At 39.5% G+C, this 25,216-nt stretch overlaps 1 protein-coding gene across 2 annotated transcripts in view; it reads left to right on the top strand.

The window, feature by feature from the left end:
• NPAS3 (neuronal PAS domain protein 3) overlaps positions 1 to 25,216 on the top strand; it is a 954,232-nt gene that overhangs the window by 680,653 nt on the left and 248,363 nt on the right. For both annotated transcript variants that reach the window (XM_040256781.1, XM_040256782.1), the window contains one exon: positions 13,580 to 13,669. In XM_040256781.1, coding sequence (XP_040112715.1) covers positions 13,580 to 13,669 — 90 coding nt within the window. The remainder of the gene's footprint in view (positions 1 to 13,579; positions 13,670 to 25,216) is intronic.

The following is a 25,216-nucleotide window of genomic DNA, read 5'->3' as shown; positions in this document are numbered from 1 at the left end:
TTATTTGCTTTGGGATAAAAGTCTTCCATTAGGATACAGAGGCCAATTTGAGTCTTTAGGGGCTCAGTACTTTAGGGGAACTCACTCTCTAGACCATGAAGCGTTAAAGTGGAAATTAAAGTAGGTCATCCTATTATGAAGGAGAAGCCCCCAAGCAAGACAATAAAACAAATCTCACTTGTTGGAAAAGGTCAAGGCTAAAGTGAACAAATCTCATTGGAGACAGAAAGAATCTATTCCCACTATTCAATCACATAAAATTTGCACCAGCCTATGCAAATTTAGAGCCATTCTTGGTTTCACAGTTTGTCAGTAATCACTGTTCTTCCATGAGTCTGATATATAAATGTTTCCATAGTTGTTTTACTGCCCAGGGGAGTTTCACATATAAGCACATTCAGAACAGGATCACTGGGAACAGTGGCCAAGAAACATGGTACATATAGGTCACCATTCCCGTGACCATCAACATCTCTTGCACTAAATGATGAATGCAGAATGCAAACCAAAAGATAAAAGGTGATGAGATAAATAAAAGGAAATAAGAGAAAAAAGGAAGAACTGTAAAGGGAGCTACAGTAAAAAGTAGAAGTGGAAATAAAAAGTAGAAGTGGAAATAAAAAGTAGAAGTGGATTCAAAGTCATTGATCCCAAACCTGAACACTGGTTTCCAGGGTAATGCCAGGTAACTTTTTAGAGCCTCACTTTTTTCAGGCTACTGGAGGTTGGTGCTTACTTACACTCTAAGTTATGCTTAAGGAAGAGTTGTAATGAGGATTCATTTTTCTTTCTTAAATTGTTAGGAAGTTTTTCATTAAAAGTTATTTCTGCAAGCTTGTGTGATGGGGTGTGGTAGATACATGTAGAATTGTCCGAACTGAAAAGTGGCTCATATTATAGTCTTGGGATTCTAGACAGCCAAGAAAAATAGCATCCTAGTAATGAAAATAATACTTGTTCACATGCCCAGCCTTAAAAGAAACCAGGCAGAGGGCCAAGTGAGAAATCAGACTTGGAATTTAATGCATAAGCTTGCTGCACTGTTGGTGCTTTAGGTGCCTTTGACATAGAAGGTTGAGAAAGACTACGTAGGAGGTGACAGTTGTGGCTGAAGGTATTATAGGTCTGTATGGTTGCAGCCACTATAAATTCTGTAGACTAAATAGAATTTTAATAAGTCCAATAGTCATTGAGAGGTAGACTGTCATTCATCAAATGCATTGAATGGTGGAATATATGCATTTTCAAATTATTTTTGTTCTAACCTATCTTTAGCTATTTAAGTCAAAAATGTGAGTAAATGGATCATTGTGCACATTAGAATTAGACTGAGATTATTGATTCAAGGTTTCTAGTGAATGAATTATCAATATGGCCAACTGCAAATTTCTTTTGGAATTGCTGCAAATTGGCACATCAGTGCCTTTGACTAGATCATGCATAACGTAGGTTATTGTTACAGTGAATCCCTGCAGGATGTATAACATTGTGGCTATTATATAACTTCAGTAAAGCACATGGCCCTGAGTCACTGAAAACACTTTGTCCAGTGATTCCTCAGGTGTGTGAGTTGATACAGCCTCTACAGCTAAAGTAGATAAGTGGTGTTCTGTAGCCACCCATGGCAAATAGCCCAAGACAAGAGCCACAGTCACTTAGACCTGCCTAGCAGGCTGTTGCTGTGTGCTGCTTAGGAAAAAGCAGACCAGCAAAGTCTGCTTGTCTTCGACAGGTGCCTAGGATGTCAGTTACTGGCCTTGAACTTCACTAAGCAACCTAAGAAGGGGATGATCCTGGGTGATGATAGCATTCCAGAATGGGGTGGGTTGGGGTGGAGGTTGGGGAAGAAGGAAAATAATGTCTGGGCCAAAACTTCTTACAATTCCTTTTGCCCTGTGAAATGTATATGGGGCATATATATATAAATATATATATATGTTTATATGTATATATATGCATTTTTATGCAGTAACCCGTCTCTGTTTGGTAACTATAAGAGCATATTTGAGCACCTTTAGAGCTATCAGGGGAGAAGGCAATGGGACCCCACTTCAGTACTCTTGCCTGGAAAATCCCATGGACAGAGGAGCCTGGTAGGCTGCAGTCCATGGGGTCGCGAAGAGTTGGACACGACTGAGAGACTTGACTTTCACTTTTCACTTTCATGCATTGGAGAAGGAAGTGGCAACCCACTCCATTGTTCTTGCCTGGAGAATCCCAGGGACAGGGGAGCCTGGTGGGCTGCCGCCTATGGGATCACACAGAGTCGGACATGACTGAAGCGACTTAGCAGCAGCAGCAGCAGAGCTATCAGGATAGCCAAGTGTATAGGCATCTCAAATTTATAGAACAGTTATTTTCCTGAAAAAATTGACCGTTTATTGACAATTCATGTATTTAATCTAATTTTCTCTTTAACACTCATGATGAATACACTAGTAAAAGCTTCAAGACAAAACAGAATTATACCTTTTGAATATTTTTTAAACAAAGTTGGGCTTGCATTTTAAAGGAAAAAACTCACAGTGATTATTTGACTTATCTAATAGTGAAAACAAGAAAATAGTTGGGTCTGTCCTTTTTGCTGCCTCCGAGGTGGGTCAGAAAGGCGTGAGATGGTAAGCCCGGTCGTTTCCGCAGTTTCATCCTTCACCTTCTTCAAATCACTGTACCATGTCTGATTTCACATTCAAGCTAGTCACTTTAGGTTTTCTCTTTGCACTTCCATTAGCTATACTTCTCTACAGACAACTTCAGTCCCACGATGCCTATTAAATCTCACTGAGATCTTGGGTAAAGCATCTTTTGATCCTGGAAATTCAAGTAATAAATTAGCCAGTTACTCTTCAGTGATGGCACTGAATTCTCTTCTAGTCACGATTGTCATTGAAGGAGATTAGAAAGAGGAAGAAAACTCCAATCTCAGTCTTCCTACGAAAAAAAATTTCACTTTGGAAAGTCAGAGGAAAATGCCAGAATTTAATTTTCTTCTTTATTACAGACACCAAAAACCTCACACTCCAGCCCAGTCCTTTCATCCTGTTTCTGAATTGGACCACAGTAGAAGCCAAGATATGTAGCCAAGTACCACTCCTTTTAATAGTATAAATTTGGTCTGTTGCTGAATGCACACCTAGCAAATTTGGTGCTGGCAAATTTCACACTCAGTTGTTCTGCTTTGAAGGATATTATCTAGAGATTTTCTGAAGGAGATTTCATATGACATTAGTTGTTATGCTTTGGAGATATGCAAATATGTTAGCAAACAACAAAAATCCGCAGCCCCTTTTGCTTGATGTGTGTTAAGTAGGCATGTGGGGATAAATGCAGCAGCATTTCCTTAGACCTCTGAATAGGATGAGAGCTCTGTGTACAAGCATGTAGGCTGGTCTTTCTCACCCAGACCCAGCGGTCAACTGTGAAATGAAGAGAGAAGGTCGGCAAAGCAGCTGAAAGCTGTAGCAGGTGGTACACCAAATTGTTTATCCCAAGATCATTCAGGACCAGGTTTCTAATTCTATCAGAGTAATTGATTTTCCCATAAATGTGCATCTCTACCTTTTATGGAGCTAAGGCAATGAAGTCGTGTAGCCCTCTAAGCATTTGAAATGTACAGAAAACCAATATAAAGGTATCAATGTTATAAATAGAAGATACGGAATAGGTGCAATTACTTGAAAAGATTTCAAAAACAATCCTAATAAGCATTGTCAATTTCTGGGACTAAATGCTACCATTAGCAGTCCATCATATTTGTGGATTTATGTGGATCTAGTAAAAATTAATTATTAATTACATGAGTGATATATGAAATAAAGAGCAGAGACTCTAGTTATAGTGATTTCCTGAAATTAACACTGAAGACTTTCAGGGCCCAACCATTTTCCCCAAATGTCTAAATTACTATCTTAATTCAGGTTCCCATAACAAAATACCATAGAGTGGGTGGCTTAGACAACAGAAGTTTATTTTCTCATGGTTCTGGAATCTAAAGGTCCAAGATCAAGGTGCTAACATGGTTGGATTCTGGTGAGGACTCTACTCCTGACTTGCAGATGGCTGCCTTCTCACTGTGTGTACTCAGGGCCTTTTCTAGGTACATGCCTATGGGGACTGTTCTCTCTCTCTCTCATAAGACTACCAGTCCTATCAGATTAGGACCCATATGACCTCACTTAACCTTAATTACCTCTTTAAAAAAAAACCCAGTCCCCAAATATGGTCATATTGGAATTTAGGGCTTCAACATGTGACTGAATTTGGGAGGGGGCGTGTAATCCAGTCAATCCATGGTGACCATATTTGTCACAGTTAAGCTCTTTTCATTACAAATTTTTTAATACCCTTTCCTTAGAGAGATCAATAAATGTTTCCTAAAATGAAACTCATATGTGAATGTAACAGCTTAATATCTGAGGTCTCTAAATGGGTCTTTTAATATGCTCAGTTCGTTATAGGTTTCTTCAATCTTTGTTACTACCTCTGACACAAACTCCTTACCTAAAGGAATACATGTACAACGCTTTTGTTTTTTATTTTGAAAATCCTGTTCTTTAAAGTTACCCACTGTCCAGTAAACAGTCCAGTTCATGTCATAATCAGCCGTAACAGAAACACCAATATGGGTCTACCTTCCATCTTCAAGGATGTATCTTTTAAGCAAACACGACTAAAAAATAAATTTCTATAAAGTCAGTCTTATTTTCACACTAACTTCTATGTAAAATAGTATATATATATATAACCAGAGAGAGAAAGGAAAAAATTCTTAGTCTAAATGGAAACTTTGGAACCAGAAATGGGGTGAGTGTGCTGGCATGCTCCATGACTTGCTACTGTGTGTTCTCAAGTCCCATCCTGGCAGTTGCCTGTTAGGAGGTGTAGTTCTAGCAATTATTGATTAACTGGGGTCCCTTCTTTATTTCTAGGCATTAGCCTCTTCCTCTAAGACATGAAACTTTCCTTGAGGTCTATAGTCTCTAGTTTGTTCAGTTCAGTCACTCAGTCCTGTCCAACTCTTTGCGACCCCATGAACTGCAGCACAACAGGCTTCCCTGTCCAACACCAATTCCCAGAGCTTGCTCAAGCTCATGTCCATCGAGTCGGTGATGCTATCCAACCATCTCATCCTCTGTTGTCCCCTTCTCCTGCCTTCAGTCTTTCCCAGCATCAGAGTCTTTTCCAATGAGTCAGTTCTTCACATCAGTTGGCCAAAGTATTGGAGCTTCAGCATCAGTCCTTCCAATGAATATTAAAGACTGATTTCCTCTTGATTGGACATTTACAAATTCTAGGAAGATAAACATGTGAGCTATTGGTTATGTTAATTAACCGGATAAGAGGAATCCTTTTACAATGTATATGTATATCCAATCATCACAATACATGCTTTAAATTTTTTTTTTACCTTTTATTTTATTTTTTTTAAATTTGGTTTTGCCATACATTGATTGACATGAATCCATCACAAGTGTAAATTACATCTCAGCAAAGCTTTAAAAATGCAAATTCCATCAATCCATGCCTTTTCCAACCCATAAACAGGATATTAGAGGTGTGAAGCTTGGTAATATCAGACAAGGGTCCCCACCATGTATGGAGAGTGTCCTAAGTCACTTTGCCTTGTGACTTTTTGTTTTATAAAGTTAATTTCCCACTTTTCTCATTTGCTTCATCTTGGATCCCACAGATGAATTTTGTTTAAGAAAGTAACTCTTGAGTTGCTCTTTGTTCAGCTAGTATAGGCCTGGTGCGTAGGAAGCCCTCGACAGATTTTCTGAATGCATAGCACTGAAGCAGTAGGAACATGACAATCACTTATGTGGAAAGAAATGCTGGAGGAAGCATAGACTCCTAGCAACTGTGATGGGTGTGAAACAAGTAAAATCTCCAGCAGGTATCCCAGTGGCAGGAGGAAAAGAACGTTCCTTTCTTCTTACACCTACCACATTTTCTTGTGTGACATTGGGCCGTGTACTTGATTTCCCTGAGACTCGTTTCCTTATCTGTAATATAGGATTAAATAATGCCGGAGAAAAAAATGGCAACCCACTCCAGTGATCTTGCCTGGAGAATCCCAGGGACAGCGGAGCCTGATGGGCTGCTGTCTATGGGGTCGCACAGAGTCGGACACAACTGAAGCAACTTAGCAGCAGCACTCAAAATTTTTTCTAAATAATTTCCCTAACAAGTGTTAGTTTCCTTCCGTTCCCTCTCCTCTAATGTGAATATTTGAGTAAACTGAGCCTTGTTTAAAGCATCTAGTGCCTCAGATGGTAAAGAATCTGCCTGCAATGCAGGAGACCCGGGTTCTATCCCTGGGTTGGGAAGATTACCTAGAGAAGGAAACAGCACCCCATTCCAGTATCCTTGCCTAGATAATTCCATGGACAGAAGAGCCAGGCGGGCTACAGTCCATGGCATCGCAAAGACACAACTGAGTGACTAACACTTTTCTTCCTAATATGCTATGATAATATATATGATCTACAATAGTGTGTGTGTGTGGTTAGTCATGTCCGACTTTTCAAAACCCCGTGAACTGTAACCCACCAGGCTCTTCTGTCCATGGGATTTCCCAGGCAAGAATACTGGAGTGGGTAGCCATTCCCTTATCCAGGGCATCTATCTTTCTGACCCAGGGATCGAACCCAGTCTCCTGCATTGCCGGTGGATTCTTTCCTGTCTTAGCCACCAGGGAAGCCCATATAATAGTATATTTGATATATATTGCTGTATATCATATATGTGAGAGTGTTATGACCATTCCCTAGAGTCGCCTGTGACCTACAGGATGCCCAATGAACAGTTATTTGGTTCTATTCTTTTTTTTATGTGCTCTTTTGTATAACACAATTTGAAGGATACCTGGAACCAAGCTTCATGTGTAGCCAAAGCTAAGGAGTGACATTGTTAGACCTTTCAGGACCAGTACAATGGAGTGCTTATGTTACCCTGCTGACCTGGGAACTCCTCCCTTAATTTGAAAGAGAGTTCTGAATTCAAGAAAAAAGATGCACGACAAGAAATTACCTCCTAGGTTCTGAAGACCCTATGTTTCAGTAAACTATAATGTACCACATGCACAGATAGGTGATGTTTTAATGTTCCAGTGAATATGTGTGCCTTAGTATAATTAGTGGGAATCCTCTCCTGGAGGCAGAAGGAGCCTCAGGTAAGAGTCCCGGTCCCCTGGGACAAGCCACAGATAATGTGAGGTCTGCGTGTTGTCCCCCGTGGCTCAGAGACACTGGCCCGTGTGACGCCACCAAACGCCGCACCCTGTCTTTATAGCAGAGCCTGCTGCCCATTTGGCTGGATGTTCAAATCAAGACATCCACCTCCCTCCAGGCTGGATGTAAGGCTTGAACTAGCATCCCAGAGAAAAAAAGGTCAGCACTTTGATACACAGCTTCCATGAAATGGAATTTTAATGAGTAGAAGCAAAACCTGATCTCCTTGCTCAGAAAGCTGATGTCTTTGTTCTTTTCATGTCATAACATTTCACTAGCTCAACATCTCCCCTTTTATTCTGGTACGTCTCCTCTAAGAACTGAAGAGAGGCCGCCTGTGTCTCTCGGCAGTGTTTTCTCACCTAAGATGTGTGGATTTGTGTGTTTAAGGAAACTCTTAGGAAAGATGTCTTGCGGTGTCAAGGTTTGTTGTTCTGGAGTTCTGTTTTAGAGGGAAAATAGTCAAATTTCACCAAATTAATCCAGTTCGCTGTTGTGATTGGGGAACATGTGGCTTTGGGTACGTGATCATCGTATAAAGCTCTTCTATCATCCTTCACGTTATTGACTCAGTGCCGGTGGGGGCACAAAGGAAAAGATACAGGAGCCAGAAAGCGCAGAGAGATTTCTGAGAGTTAAAATAAAAATCCACACCTTTGATGTGTGCTTTTCTCCACTTCGAGAAAATATACTTAAGACTCTTTCTAAAAATAAGGCTTTTGTTTCCACAACACTTGATGGTTAAAACTCAGATTGCAAAGGCAAAATTTGGGGAACTTTGTCTCCCCAGTAAACAGATACCTGTGGGCGCTTCTGGACATCGTCCCAGGCTCTCCTTGAGGTTGCCGGGAGTCCGCGTGCATGTACATGAGCAGTCCAGTATCAGCTCCTGAGTGCAGTCAGAGGGCAGCATGGCACTTTAATGAGCTCGATCAAAGTGTTATTGTGTCCAAAGGCCAAAAAATGTAAGAAACACTTCTAACTCTTTTATCTGCTGCCAAAACAGAGTGGAAAGATAAGTAGTGGAGCCCCGTCCTCAGTCTCCAGACCATGCTTCTTTTGTGCTTCTTCACTCTTTCACGATGAAGGAAATGTGGTTTAAGAGCAGACTCGCATATCCCCGGCGCTCACCCATTGCTCAGGTCGCAGAAGTAATTTTCTCACGCAGCCTCTCCTTGTTAACAGCAAAGTCATCGTAGGATTGTAAAACGCTACAGCCAGTCTCTACTAGCTGACAAGCTTTATGCTCACATTCATGTTCTGCTCTTGTCCTAACAGAATTATGTCAGAACAGTGAAAAATGCTGGGTTTGGAGGGAACGCTGAGTGTGTCCGGGACCGTACTTTATCACGGGTGGGTTAACCAAGCCTGAAGTAGAAGAACATCACAGATGCACGGCGCATCGGACATGAAGCGCATGCTTGCATTTAAATCACGTATATCTTACTTTTTTACTGATGTAATTGTGAAATATGTTCTTTTTGCATTCATAATTAGGGGGTGGAACAGATGGTGAAGGCTTAGTTTAAAATAATCTGTCATTAAAATAACCTAGCCTACTGGTAATTCTTCACTCTAACTGGAGATAGGTCATAGGGAAAGAGTTCGGGGTGATTTTTTTTTTTTTCCTCTTCTACATTGGAATGTTGTAGAAAGAACCACTCATTTCAGAGTAGTCTTGTACGTGAGAATTGCCTCTGTAAGGGCACTGTAGTAAGATTTCACTCTGAAATTTGGTTGCAGGGAAATATGCAGGGGATAAAAAAAAGGAAGCAGACACAAAACAACTTTGACAAATATAAATCCATTTAGCACAATGCATTAAACATTAGTATACCTTCAATCATGAAGCTATAGTTAGTTTTATACCCTGCAAGGAAATAGCCTCATCATTTGACAAATACTGTTAGAGGCACTCGGCTTTTGGGGTTAAGAAACTGCGCCTTACACTTTATATGTTACTCTGATGTCAGGGGATATAAATTATAATTACAGGCATTATTATTCAGAGACGCTGTGGCTCCTGACTTGTGTATCCAAGCCTCTCTGCAGCATGCGTACCTCATAGACTTACTGGGATGTGACAAAGGAAATCTCTCATCAGCCCTGTCGAGATGGCTAAGAACTGGTTTTAGTAGTAAGAAAACTGTCTTGATGAATCAGATACTTGCATGCCTTGAAAACGTCTGTTTTACTGTTTCTTCTAAGATTTTGTTCTCCATCTGCTTTGAGGAAAGCAGATAGATTTCAGCGTGGCTTTGTAATAAATCTTCTCAAGGAGGAACTAGCATTAACATTTGTGTTGGTTCTTTTTCATCTTAATCCAACCTTAGTTAATAATCAGAAAATTCTACATACTGAGTAAGAAGATGTAATTAACCCTTTGACCCCAGAATCTTAATTGGCGCCTGTTGAAAACAGTGGGCAGTTTAAAAAAAAAAAAATTAAAAGGTAGCCTGCAGTGACTGAAACAGCTCTATATAGTAGCTTTCTTGATTCAAAATTTTTGAAATTTCCACTGAACTTTCAGATTAATAATATCTGGTTCCCATGACTAATTGAATGTTTCCTCCTTCCTCCCACCCTTTAAAATTAAGACATCCACATTAAACCAATATTGATGCTACTCTTAAAACTTTTCTAAGCAGCAAAATACAACTAACTATAGACAGGGATGACCCTGAAGCAGAGGGTAATGGCCATGTGAAGAGGGACCTTGCCAAGCTGCTGACACCGGGTTCATATTCTATTCTTTATTTGAAATATAATTATACCTGAGCTATTGATTTTATCTCATACTATAGATAGAATGGATTCAGATGATATGCATGAAAGTGAGAAATATGGTGAACTAACCTGTTTTGTTTACCTCTGTAATGGCAAACAACTAACCTGACTAGTTGTTTCCCCCCCACCAAATTGGCTGTTATTTTTAATTGAATTGACTGGATGCTTTGTGTCATGTAGACATAGCCTCATTTTAATCTCACCAGGAAATTGGAACATGTGTCGAAGCCTCTGTTTTTGCCAAACAAAACTGGCCAGTTCTTAGATCGCCGCTGCTTAATAGCATCAGATGTTTAGCCTCCAGATATTCCTTTTCCCTGCCACGGTGCTCAAACCTCCTTTAGTATTTTAGCAAGTATATTGAGATAGGAGCCTACTTTAAAAAACATAATCCCTTTCAGTGAGAAAGCAAAGGATGTGTGTCAGTGACAAATGAATAGCACTGAGTATTTTGGAAGACTATGAAAGGATCCAGTCTAACTCTGATCTTCCAAATGTCAGGAGATATCCCAGACTATGTGAGACATCTGTGGCATCAGAATCTGCAACTAATCTAACAGCTCCATAAACAGAACTCATGGAGGAAAGAACTGCCCTTCCTCTGAGTCATTCTAATGTGTGTGATGTGAGGGAAAGAGCTTTGAGCTTGGAAGTAGAACTGGGTTTTCTAAGTCTTATTTGAGCAGTTGTTAGATGCTGGCGAAAGATAAATAAGATGTCTCCCTGCTGTAGAGAAAATCAGTCTCTTTGGGAATTGGATAATTCTACTAGGGTGATGAGGCTTCCCAGATGGTGCTAGTGGGTAAAGAATCCACCTGATAATGCAGGAGACACAGTAGACATGGGTTCGATCCCTGGGTCAGAAAGATCCCCTGGGGAAGGAAATGGCAACCCACTCCAGTGTTCTTGCCTGGAGAATCCCATGGACAGAGGAGCTTAGCAAAAGAGGGTGCAGAGAGTCAGACACAACTCAGCACGCATGCGTGCACACATATGCACACACAACAGGATGATACAATGTCATCAATGTTTTATTAATACTGTGGGAAGTGGTGTATTTAATCCTGACTTTACCACTAGCTGGCCGTGGTCTTACCCAGCCACTTAACCTCTCTGTGCCAGGTTTTCCTCACCTGAAAAGTGAGAGTTTAGACTACAAGGGGTCATCTCTGTGCCATTAATCCTTTCTTCTGCTCTCATTCAGTCTTTTGATTGTCACTGGTTCCCACAGAAGATATCTTCTGTCTCTCTGTGTGTCCCACTGAGCTGACAGTGGCATTTTAGGGTTTGAGAAGATGGTTTACACAACTCCCTGTGATTATATTCTAGACCATGGCTCTTAGGTTGAATAGAAAAAACCTAATTAGGCCCTTCTCTCCCTGGATAAGGTCAAAAGAGGCAGTCCTAATCCTCATGAATCATCCTTAGGAGACACCTGGCTTGAGGTGAAGACATGTTGAAATGAGATGCTCCCCAAACATCTACAAAGGAAACTTCTCCATTTTTGCACTTTTGGTTCAAAGTAAGCTTCCACTGTATTACACTGGAAGCTTGAAAGTTTGGCTCTCACGAGGCTTGAGAAGGCTTGACAGTTTTGTCAAAGATCAGGAGTCCAGTTCTCTTAGACGTTGTTTTGTTTTCTGTCCCCTAGATGCTTCCAGGGAGATATTACAGAGCAAAGGTGACCTCTTGGGAAGTGACTTATGAATTGTTTTTGTCATTCCACTCCCCATTCATCTCCTCCAAATGGTAGGATTCTATCATTAGAACAAATCATTCAAAAACAAGGAATGATTTTTAAGAAGTTATAGGCTGCCTCAATACAAATATGTTAATTTCAGAAATGCTGTCCAATTTATCTTTTCATTAATGTCCTTGTATCAAGTAGAAAATCTTTATTTTTAGTGGAAGGCAAGGCAGTGTAGTGATTGAATCCGACAATCTGAGTTTGAATCCTAACTTCATCATTTACTAAGGTCAGGCATGTTGGCTAACTTCACTAAGCCTCAATTTCCTTGTATGTAAAATGTGGATAATAACATAATTACTTCAAATGCTACTTGTAAAAACTAAAAGAGACAATGCAACCTACTTAGTATATGATAAATGTGAGCTATTATTATTGTCTTGACCAGAATCTTGTCTATTATGTAATTTGCTTTTATGTGGTACAGTACAATGTGACTTTCGAATCGAATTCTTGAATTGTTTTCAGAACCCACTTGTTTTCACCCAGTTGTTTTCAGAGGAGGAGGTTGGGTACTTCTCATAGTTTCTGATCAGTGGGGCTGTGAAAAGGAATCAGGAAGCATGGAATCAAATTTCATACACACACACATATTCCCATAATGATACATACACATATTTATATACATATATTCAATAGATACATATAAAATTCCAAAAAAGTTCAGTATTTTAAGATACTGAAATTATTGCTGAGATTTAAGGCCATGTATTTTTCTACCTGAATTTTACATGCTTCTTCCACCTTTCTGTATTTAAAAATTTTAATAAAAATTTTTAAAATAAATTTTAATAAAAAAGTTTAATGTTTGCCACATACCTTGTTCCCAATGAGGATTCCCTGTATTTCCAAACTCACAGCCTTTGTAAATATCACTAATCTTTAAAACTTCTTTTCCTACGCAAGCAGTACTTGTGCAACCCACTTGATTAAACATAAATAAAACAAAACACAAGATGCGAGGATGATGGAACATATAAAATGCACTTGGATTGCAAGAATTTGAAACAAATTTATTCTCAATTTGAGTGATATCTTTCAGTTGGGAGTCCATGATGATTTACACCATTCATCAAACTGAAAATGCAGTCTTCTATTTGAAAAGTAGACTAACATTTCAGGAGCTGCAGATAATATGCAGTATTCTTCTTTTCTCCCCGCTTTCTTCTTTTCTTTCCATTTCAGGAGTTGTAATAGAAACTAGATCTATTACAATAAAGCTTTAATACAGAGTTTTGCAAAAAAAGGATTACAATTTATGAAGCTTCAGCCTGTAAACATTTATCCATAATATATTGACTTTTCCTATTTGTTCTAATACAATAGGCACTGGGATTGAGGAGAGAATAATCCTTTATTAATTAGCAAATTATTGACGTCCATAGGAGCATAAGTGGTGATTTTACTTGTTTTTTATATAGGAACTCTTTTTTTCTCTTGTTCCATTACAGTTTTCATTCCTGTTCAGCTATTTAATAACTGTGCTGATTTAATCTCAGTAACTACTGAATCCAAAAACATAAAGGCAACATCTCAGAAAGTCAACATGGCCTGATTTTATACATAAATGCGGTGCATCTTGATTAAATGACAGAGACATAAGGAAGTGCCTGAAATAAGGGAAAGCTAGCTTGTGATCTTAACTCAGACCTTTTATTTGTTCATGTATAATGCGGTAGTTAAAGATCTTAGACTTATGTTAAACATGAAGGAAAAGTGATCTTAAATTTGGTTATGTGTTGCTTTGTATTAGATGCCTTATTAATGAAATCTCCATCACATATACTTACTAACCTTTTTTTTTTTCCTGCAGTCCCTGGATGGCTTTGTATTTGCACTAAATCAAGAAGGAAAATTTTTGTACATTTCTGAAACAGTCTCCATCTACCTAGGCCTCTCACAAGTAAGTAAAACCATTTTAGATTCTTGACAGCAATTGTGAAGGCTCCTTCAGCCCCATGCCTGTCCTTCTTCTTCAACAGATATTCTATTTGGAGTGAATTATCCAGTTTATTTTTTAATGGCTCTCCCTGAGTCTGCTCACAACGTCATTGAGAAAGCTGTATGTCAATTCAGAACGTTTGGCATCAACTTGTGCTCAAAACTTGATTCCCCCGTTCCTACCCCCTAAGGATCATTATTAATTTATTGAGAACAAATGAAGTTTCTTCCCTTGGTTGTTTTGAACTTTGAAACCTCTGTGCTCAGTAGGAGAGGGACACACTAATAGTGCTTCCCTTGTGTCCTATTACTGGATGTTTATGGAGGACCCTGCACTGTCCTGGGAGCTGACACAATGACAGGGAGTCAAGAAATGCTGAAAGAGACCATTAAAATGTGTTGTGGGGAGGAACGGTTCCTGCAAGTAGGTATTTTGCTGCCTTTGCAAATGCTTCCTTATGCAGAAACACAATTTCATAAAATAAGATAATCTTTTGTTGTTTGCCATTTAATTGCCCACACGTGTCTGTCAGAGGTGAAAAGGGAAAAAAAATAGAAGACGGAAGCACATGGGGGCAGGGGATGAAAGCCCTAGACATTCGTTCTTGATAGTCCCCCTGGAACACAAAAATTTGACTTTTGTTCAATTCCCAGACACAGGCTGCCACTACAGAATGCCAAAATACCCTGAAGAAAAGTTTGCAGTTCTACTAATTATCCAGATGTTTTCTCCATTCAAATGCTGAACATCTGGGTATCCGTGCCCATACAGGTGATTGGCTGAGGCTGACCCTTTTCATCTGGTGGTTTGGCACAAGAAAAACTCAGTTCCGTGGGAGGGATTTTGTATGTATGTGATGATCTGCCAACTTGGATAATCTACTTCTCATTCAGTTGCTCCTTTGAGCTAAAGATGGAGATGAGATCTGCCTCTCTCCTCTTAGGCAAGACTCACCCCAGACTCATTGCTTCTGAAAGTTGGCACTGCTGTAAGGAGGCAGCACATGGCTGGAACATTTTGGCTGTTAGTGAGTTTGCTGGGTAATAGCTAAATCAAGAAAGACATTGGGAAATAATAAAGAGAGATAGTTGGCATTTGAGGAGGGTTGGGGGAGGAGGAGAAACACTGCCAAATTTAATTATTTACTTTTGAGAATCCAAGCCCGGGGTGGGGTGGCAGGCAGCTATTGGCTGTAGTGTATCTAGCAATTCTGTTTTATGTGGACTTGAGCAAACCAAATGATAGAAACTGGGCTATTGTCAATTCAATATTAGTATTCTTGTGTCTCATGGAAATCTCTGGTTTTCTAATGGCTTTTAATAGACTTGAAGCCTTGTCTTAATCTGTTTGAGACCTAGTATTGGGAATCACCAATGTTGAAATTGGTGTGCCACCATACTAACACTGTATAGACCTGGGAAAGCCACTGTTAGTTGTTCTGCAATGCCTGTATTCATATATTTTGTGCAGGCTATCCAACAAAGTTTAATAAGCCAGTGAAGAAGAAGGATGAATAATTAGTTTAAGCAGGTAAATGCTAATTAGGGAACTCCTGAAAAGCATCCATTATATACTAGCTCAAAACACGTTTTACAGCCCTGGTTAGTGGTGTAATCCAAATTCTGTCAAGGCAACTGCATTTTCTGTAATTGAGATGTGTATGTTTGCTTTGCATAACAGATGGCTCTGTATGCTTAGACTGATAGCTAGGAAAATAATAATTGCATTATTCTGGCCAAAAGAATATTAGCTCTTGGGTTTTGGCCATTTCAGTCAGTCCTCCTGCCAGCACAGCATATGCACATATATGGATTGGATTTTCAAGGAAATTGATGCATCTGGAATAGTGTGGCCATCTGAAATATCATCTGTTCAACAAAAATTTGGCTTTAACCCTGTATTGGTTTCTCCTTAAAAGCAAGAGATTCCACTGCTTCTCTACTATCACATTAAGTCAATCTTTTCCTATAATCTGAGGCAAATCATTGAGGTTTCCATAGGAATAAAACAGCTATGCAGGCATGGTTTGGTAGCTGGCAACTTCTGTACAGTTCTTCCCCACCTCTGCGTGGGATGCGTTATAAAGTAAGTGTACATCAATAGTCAGTGTCTCGGCTCACCCGGGGGCAGATGCTGGCCACTGTGGGCTGTGGCCCTGTGTGGAGGTTGTGTTTTGTGTCACCACAAAGAGTCCAATGTGCAGCTAGACAAATGTGGTGTGGCCAGAAGTCTTCATTTGAGGGCATTATGAAATGATGAAGGGTAGATCACTCCTAAGTGATTTTTGCATATACCAATGCACATATTTGGAGTTCAAAACAAATTTAGAACTCCAGAAGTCAGTTCTGGGTTAACATGGAAATAATCTGATAAGAGCGTAGTGTGTTTTTAAATGCCCAAAGAATAAGGGAGAAACTCTATGCTAAAACTTCGGAAAAGGTTTTCCAATCCAATTAATGTTCTCAGTCCTAAAAGAGTAATTGGGTTTCCTAAGACATAACCCTTCCCAAGTTTCTTCCGTGCCCTCTTTCAGTTGTGGAGTGCTCACTGGCGACATCCAGTGTAAAGTGTATTAAAAGCTATTCAATTAAGTACATCCTTGATCTTTTAAACACATACACCCTTAATTAAATGCAAACCACTCTGTTCATATCCTACAACTTTGACTCAGTGATTTTTCCATCAAATTCTTGACAGTGATAAGGAATCTATATAGTTATGTTCCCTCCTTTAAGCAGTATTATTAAATCAAGACAGTGTGTATCATCAGATATGTACCCAGTGAAACTGCTGAGGAATGTTGAGAACCTGTCAGTTTGTTAGAGCATAGCTGTGTCTGCATTTATAACTCTCAAGATGTATCTTCCTCAGTTTTATTTTCTTTGAACATGTAAATAAATATGGTGGCTTTAAAATGGCTTATGTTCTCAAGAAAGAATTAGGATTCTTTTTTGGCTCATGAGAGAACTAGCAGAGAAACTTCTAGCAAGCTCAGTTGTGTAGCATGAATATAGAGACAGCCAGAGCAGGTTTTTCTCCTCCACTCCATTGAGGGTAACTCCAGGTGTCCAGGATGTGTGTTTGCCACTTACTGCCTTTAGGGTGTTTTCATATCATCTTGATGATGGGAATGAAGTGATCTATGCTCTGATGACATCCAAACATCTTCAGCAGACCTTTGACTTTGCCAGAGATAATCATTTAATTTAACCGAGATATGGTTTCAGGTTGTAGAAAATGCATTGTTGACTTGCATCCCTAGGTGTAAAGATTCCCAGGTACTCACTACGCAGTTTGGCTTGCATGGAGATTAAATGACTTCTTATGTCTGGTGATGGTGTCTGGAGCTGCTAAAGACAATTCTGCTCCTTACGTAAAATGGAATAGGCAAAAGTGAAAGCAAAGAAAGAAAACAGAGTCATTTCCCTAATACTGAAAATGCAGCAATGATGGGTAGCCCACTTTTATGGAACCTCTTCCAACATGTAAGGGGCTTAATCACCAAATAATCCAAAAGAGACTTTATATTATAAATAAAAAGCATTTCTACTTCAATATAGGAGTGGAAATTAAAGTTTATAGAAATATTTATTTGTTGATTTAAACCCTCCTCTTTCCAAAAAAGAAATAGCTTACACAAACATATACAATAAAAAGTAATGGCAAAATAGAACTAGGGTCTAGGAAAAAGAAAAATAAACATAAGTAATCTGTTACTGCATAGTAAGAGAACAGAATAAAAGTTTATAAGAAGGGATATAAATGATCTGATAAAGTATCAAATTTACCTATGAGCTTCCGGGCAACCAAAGCAAGAAGGGAAATATAGCCAATTATAGCCAACAATCACAAATAAGGAAGTATCACTTCTTAAAGAAAAGGAAGTTTTTTGGTGACTGAAATATTAAACCTCAAAAACAATTTCTGTGGGAGCTAATATGTGGATTATGACATATCAGTTTGCTTCCACTGGAATCCACATTCAGAACAAGGCTATAATGACCCATAAAACTAAGGCGAGCACACGTATTACAAATCCCATAAGGAAGCAGAAGATACTACTCCCCTCAGATCATTTTGAGAATGATGTTCTGACATCCAGTACTTACAATGGCATTGACTAGCTTGATGTTTTATGTGCTTTTAAATCAGCTTTTCTTAATCCATATTCAAATACTGCATTTTCTTTTAAATGCTGATGAGAAAGTCAAAATTTTATTTGCCAGAGGCAGAGGACTTGGGTCTCAGTTAACCAGAGGGTAAAAGTGGACCCTTCTGAAAACATTTTATCTTGAAAATGGGTTAAAAGATGATGATTCTGATGCACCTATTCTAGAAAAAATGTTTTCAAGTTAACAGAATTCTGTTTAAAGCATCATGGGTCCTAGAGCAGACGGAAGTTAACAGATTTTTCCACTGTGATATCATAAGGAAATATACTATAACCAGCTAAGCCCTCTCTTAAAATATACTCTTATCACCTGCCCATGGCCTCCAATGCCTAGCTTGCAGATGAGTCATTTTTTTTTCTTCTCACCACATCCCCATTCTGGTAGAAGATATCTCCCTGCCATTGCAAGCCAGCTAGAAGGAGGCTGCAAACAGGATTATGCATTGGCTTGGTTCAAGGCAGCTTGCTGAAAGAGGTAGGGTGGCTACAGCTGTAAGAGCTAATGGAGGTGCAAGTAAAAAGGTATAGATGGTCATTTAAAATTTTGCCTTTTTTTTTTAAGCCATGCAGATATATTTACCATAAACTCCTTTCCCCATCCTGTTGTTCATCTCTATATTTTAGGTTTCTCTGCATTTGTTATATAGAATGGCAAATAAAATTACAGCTCTAGCACACAAGTACAAGGTCAAATAAATGACAGAGCTCAGTCTATTTGTGAAGCTATTCTGAAAGGGAACCATGGTGCCAAATGTGGTTTATTTGAATAATAAAGAAGAATTAGATTCCCCTGATAACTTGGCTGAGGGCCAATAAATCACTGGAGGTTAAAGATGCTTTGCAACCGCCATGTCTGTCTTTTGCTTTTCCAAAGTGCAAGCCTCAACTCTCCCATTCTGTGTTTTTCAATGCAAATCAACTTTGGTTAGTATGTGGTTAATATTCTCACTTCCATGCTTATAAAAGATTATATATATATATATATATATATATATACACACACACACCTACACATATATTTCTTTAGCAGGGTGAAAAAAAGACATTAGCTTACACATTATTACTCTTGTTAGGCATCATCACGTCCTAGATATAGACTGTAAAGGCAAAACAGGTGTTCTTTCAACACAGCAGAGGACTTATAATAATGGAGCCAAGTGTTAGCTTTTTCAATCTGTGTGTGAAATTGATGCAACACTAGGATAACCAGTGTTCCTTCAATCAACAAATACAACTCTCCAAATATTGCTTGGTGCCCCCTTTTAAAGTCAGTCAAGTAAAATAATAATAATAAAGTCAAGTAGGCATATCTTAATTTTTAAAAAAAGATGCATAATTTTCTACAGCTTGTGTTTTGTCATTTTTGTTGGTTTTTAACCTCAGTAAGTCTGCATTTTTTTCCTGTACTAATCGTAAAAAGTTCACCACTTCTTGTGCAACAAAGAAAAATGCCCTTTTGAATGTGGAAGCTCAGAGGGTTTAGAGACTATTGAGAAAATATAAGTATCAAAATAATTCAGAAACAGGACAAGGCGCAGTGGCACATTATCAATTTACAACATTTAAATTGATAAATGCTTGGTAGTGAAGGCCTACAAGGGCACTTTGAAAAGCAAATAGCGACCTAGTGAAGAAATTGATTTTCCCCCCCGAAAATGACTGCATGATGCATCATTTGACTGCATGCTGTCCGAGTGCTTGACAGAGATAATCTCAGCAATCCCACGGGCGACCTTATCGTTCTCACCAGGGCAACTTTGTCTACGTTCTGACTTTGTGCATGTCAAGGTTCCTCCCGGCAGGATCCTTGGGGGGAAAAGTTCCTCTGTTCGATCCAGATATTGAACTGCTCACTCTTCCCCATTTTCCTCTCCCGCCCCCCTGCACCCTCCTAAATAGGCAAACACGCCTCTTTATTTCATCCATAATTATGAATGAGCCGGGCAGAAGACCACAGCAGCTCTGCGCACCAGATCTTTGTGGAAACCCTTATTACCATTTAGTTCACAGAGTTCTAGGTGATAACCTGTATTAGCAGGGATCATATTATCAGAAAGGGTAGAAAAATTCCCTCCTGTTCTTCTATAGTATATGGCAGTTCTTAGCAAAATGGAAAAAGCCAGCCAGTTTCTTTCAGCCTTGTACTTGCAAGGAGTTTTTTTTTTTTTTTTTCTTTTCTCTCCCCTACAATCTTTACACAGAAAGCTTCTGAAACTGTTTGACTCCATACCATTTAGTTTCTGATAGTGTTGTTCCCTCACCATCCAGTAATTCTAAGTATTTCTCTTGTAACTTTAAAATGATGTGATATTGACATAAGGCCCCAAGAGTATGTCACCATGGGCTCTTGGGCTTTGAACTGGTATGGCAGCGCCTGTGGAAGAAATCTGATAGAACCCACGAGGTTTCCTCAGGACCAGTGGTGTTTGGAAAATATTTTTCTGCCGGAGAGGGATAACTGATGATTTCTTTATGTTTAAAATATTTCTATTGGTATATATGGATGTGGATGTGTGCATCTTTCTGTTTATTGTCAGTTATCTTCCTGCTACCGCAGCTTGTCCCTAATCATCACAGTTCTCGATTAGCCACTTCTTGAAAGCAGCAAAAACCCTGTCCAGGGTTCGCACCCTGAAGCTCCAGTCCCTACTGGCTCTGACACCCTCAGTTCACCTGATTCCACCCCTTTTACCTCCTTCTTTCATCCACAACATTAATTCTGAGCGAACAAGACGTGCTTCCTTGCTTTTGACAAGATTTGCTGCAGTCTCATGCGACAAAAACCCAACACTCATTCCAGATTCAGAAAGTAGGATTTATAACAGCATTTTAATTTAATGTTGGATGTCGAACATATAAAGAGATCACAGTAGTACTAGAGCTGAAAATTGATGCCTTTTTTATTAGTGTCCTCTCAGAAGTGGGTGAGACGCTGTTTGTGCAATGGAGCACAGAGCAGCACAGTCAGATGAATGAGGATATGCTATCTGCAAGGAATCATATTTCAAGCCACTGTCGGCCTCTATTGATGTGCACAGAGTTGAAAGGTTATGCTAGTAAATGCCATCCGAATTTCCAGCATTAGAAATCGGTGGAATAATCTGCTGGCTGTCACTTTATGCTCAGCCTAAATGTACTGCATGGGAATGTTTTACTTATTTTAACTCCAAATTAATTTCTTATTACTGGTGCATGGCTTTCTCTCTTCCGTGCTTTCATCGGTTCCCAAATGGGACTGATTTTTAACCGGCCTTCAGAGTAAACCAAAATCCCCGAAAGAAAATGAAATTTTCATCATCATACATGAAAATTATCTTCTTTTTACTTATGCCTTTGAACATGTTTTTTACCAGGCATTGAGGCTAAAACACAGAATGTCACTATGCAAAAAGGGCTTTTCTAGTTAGGCTGAATCACAGAATCACAAGACAATAAAAGATAGATTCGCTGTTTTCAGACGTATAATTTGAAGACCTTTTACGTCACTTCTTAATTTCTGGAGTTAGTATGATCAAGAGAAAAAAAAAGAAAGTGTAGCATCTTCATTTTATGGGATCAAGAAATCTAAAGTCAGGGAAAAAAATACTTTTTGAGACTAGCAAGACTAGCTTGCTTTCTTTGTGTGGATAAAGTGGTTTTTTTTTCATATTTATTTTTAAAGTAGAGCACTAAACAAAAGTAAAATGGAGAAGAAAATTTAGTCATCATTCTAAGTCCGTAATTTATTCATCTTTAAATAATGAAACGGTGTTTTTCTGAATTAATCCATGTATTATTCATGCAGGCATTGGCAATGTAATGTCCCCAGTTTTCTGGAGAGCAGTGTACATTTCTTTGCCTGACAAGCAGTATTTTCTATATGGTATTAATTTAATGGCTTATTTTATTATGCAAAGTTGGAAAGTAAAGATAATTTCTGTCTATAATGTGGTGCTTATACAGGCAATATATGCAAAATAATGCCTCTAAACCTAAGCCTTCCTCAGTTAGCCTGGCCCCTAGGAGAGTGATGAGTGAGGGCAAACTGCTCATATGAAGAATTAGAAATAACTTGACCTCCTGGGAAGAAGGTCATAAAATCGTTAAATTCGCGTGAAATCCAAATTTCATTTCTACACACACACATTCAATCTATATTGGGTTTTAGCTCTTACATAAGAAGGCATGGTTTTCATAACAAAAGTAACATGGCAACAATTTCAGTGATCATTTCACTTGGAAAATAATAAGGAAATCAACTCGGATTTTGCATGCGTTCTAGAACCAGGCTGATAACCTGAAAACCGGTGCTGACTTTAGACAACAAATGCCATGTGGCTTTTTATCCGTTTTACTTCCTCTGCCCCCTTTGGATGACAGTCCAGAGATGTAATCTCTTTCCTAAAGAGTCATTTTTAAAGAGACTGATAGCAGTTTTTCCAATGATTCAGAGCATCTTTTGATGTGTATTCGTATAAACAGATGTCTGTTCACATGCCTCTATATGTAGATAAATGTATAAAATTGGTTTCTTTCTGATTTGGTTTTTATGCCTACTGTACTTTTATCTACAGATATAAATAACTTCCAAAATGATTCACTGAAAGAGCAAACCAGGTTTTCCTTTGGGTATCTCCTCCCCCTTTCGGCCTCCTATAACTGCAAACTTAACCACATTCAATAATAAGACAAAAACTTCCTCTGATGCTGTTAATTTTTAATGTACTGGCAGATTAAATCTATTACTTTCAATATCTATGCAGACTTTTTTTGAAACCAAAGAATGTACGCACAAAGAAGTTTTCCCTGGGAAAGAAAAAAGTGGCTTGAGATTAGCGGTTTTTAGGGCAAGGCAGGGCCCCTGGCGGGGCTTCCCTGGTAGCTCAGCTGGTAAAGAATCCGCCTGCAATGCAGGAAACCCTGGTTCAATTCCTGGGTGGGAAAGATCCCCTGGAGAAGGGATTGGCTACCCACTCTAGTATTCTTGGGCTTGACTGGTGGCTCAGTCAGCAAAGAACCCACCTGCAATGTGGAAGACCTGAGTTCAATCCCTGGGTTGAGAAGATCGAGGGCATGGCAACCCACTCCAGTATTCCTGCCTGGAGAATCCCATGGACAGAGGCGCCTGGTGGGCTGCAGCCCATGGGTCCCAAAGGGTTGGACACAGCTTAGCGAATAAACAACAACGGGCCCTTGGCAGAGGTGACAGAGATCACCTACGTGGCCAAGTGTAGCATTTTGGTAGACCTCAGAAGTTTGTCAGTAACAGCATTTGGATATCAGGTAAAGAATCATATATTGCATTTAGCTTTTTTCCTAGGTTTTATAGAAGCAAGTTTTGTATCAAGCAGTTGCCTTCCTTTTGGCCTCTCTCCCCAATAGGAACCTTACTTTGGAACCACAGGTAATCCCTTTTATAATGCTTTGCCAAGAAAACAATAGAAAATCACCTCCCGATGAGGAAAAAGCTAAGACTTTAAGAAGCAGATACATGAGGGATGGTTTCACAAGTTTTAGTATAATTCTATAGCCTCTCTTGACTTTCAGATGTTTGTTACTATTGTACTTTATTAGCTGCTTAGGTCTGATTAACTGAAGCCCCTAATTGTTAAGCTTGATACTTAAAATTGCATAAAATGTGCTTGGCTATATATAGCGGAGATAGCGAGGAATGTTTCCAGAAAGCCGGCATTGTGGCATTAGTTAGGATCTGGTCCTTTCCTATGAAATGTCCAGGTTGGCTTTGTCTTAAGAAATGTTGAGGCTAGCCAAATCACAAAATGACTACATAAAGATTATTTGTATTACAAAGTGTTCCTTTAAGTGGTGAGTTCCACTCTTGCTTTTAAGTATCTATGAAGAAAACCATTGTCTACTTGATGAATCAAAGTGGGGGGGTGGGCAGTGAAGGAAGGGGGTGCTGCTGCTGAAGGAAGGAGCTGCTGCTGCTGCTAAGTCGCTTCAGTGGTGTCCGACTCTGTGTGACCCCATAGACAGCAGCCCACCAGGCTCCCCCGTCCCTGGGATTCTCCAGGCGAGAACACTGGAGTGGGTTGCCATTTCCTTCTCCAATGCATGAAAGTGAAAAGTGAAAGGGAAGTCGCTCAGTTGTGTCCGACTCTTCGAGACCCCATGGACTGCAGCCTACCAGGCTCCTCGGTCCATGGGATTTTCCAGGCAAGAGTACTGGAGTGGGAGAGAGGCACAAAAAGTGTTCAGAGGTATTCTGTTGTCAAATCAATCAGAAATGACTGTGTGGAACATGAGATTCTGTTGGCAGACATCTTTTTAGGGGCAAGCAGAGCTCACCGTTCCTGGTAAGCGTGGGGATCTCCTTGCCTCAGTTGCCAAGTGTAAGGGGAATGTCTTTTGCAACCTGGTCATGCTGTTCATTCTAGTTGTCCAGGGTCATGTCAAAGCACTTGCAGTAGAAGTTAGGCGTGCCTTTGATGTTCTGTCTGCATATCTGTGTCGGAAAGATCTCCTGGAAAAGGAAATGGCAACCCATTCCAGTATGCTTGCCTGGAAAATCCTATGGACAGAGGAACATGGTAGGCTACAGTCCATGGGGTCGCAAAGAGTCAGACAAGACTGAGCGACTTCACTTTCACTTTCACACATTCCCTTAGGACAGAAGATGCAAATTTGAGGAAAATAAGAGGTGAGAGTGGGAACCAATTCCTTGAAATTATAAAAAGAAAAAAACATAATTTTTCCAGTTCGTTGATTAGAATTGACATCCCAGAGTTTGCAAAGAGCAAGAAAGGACCGTGCCGTTTCACTACATCTCCAAACCTTTTCAGCTGAGCAGACAAGTAAATCATACGTTGACTGGGACTCATTCAGCTCTTTAGTAAAAAACCCTGCAACTTTGGATGTTAACATACATCGAAATTAGAAGAGTTGAACGGAAGATATTTCTAAAATGTCACAACCGCTCCATGACACTAGATGATATGTTTATCCATTCATTATTGCTGAGAACACCTGGGGCGGTGCTCAGGAAATCAGATAGTGCCTTTTAAAATAATTATAAAAGAGGCATAGATTAGCAAGCTGAGGGGAAAATAGACAATCCTGAATCATGATGTTACTAATTTTGATCTGTTTGGGGGCATAAGCTTCCAAGTCACAACAGTGTAATAACTGACTGCAACTGTCAGCAGCTCTGAGGAGAAGGAATGCCAAGCAGGACTGTTTCTGAAAAGCAAACGTTCTCCTGGAGGTGAAATCCCAGCATTCGCTTTCTGTTTATAACATTAAGAGACGCCATTGGTTGTGTTTGCCATTGTTGGTTTCTGACTTGCGAGCTAAGTCGCTTCAATCATATCTGACTCTTTGTGGCCACATGGACTGTA

The sequence above is a fragment of the Oryx dammah genome, unplaced genomic scaffold (assembly GCF_014754425.2).
Source record: "Oryx dammah isolate SB20612 unplaced genomic scaffold, SCBI_Odam_1.1 HiC_scaffold_16, whole genome shotgun sequence".
Classification (NCBI taxonomy): domain Eukaryota; kingdom Metazoa; phylum Chordata; class Mammalia; order Artiodactyla; family Bovidae; genus Oryx; species Oryx dammah.
Note: the sequence above shows the minus strand (reverse complement) of the source record. Positions and strands in the feature narration are given on the sequence as shown.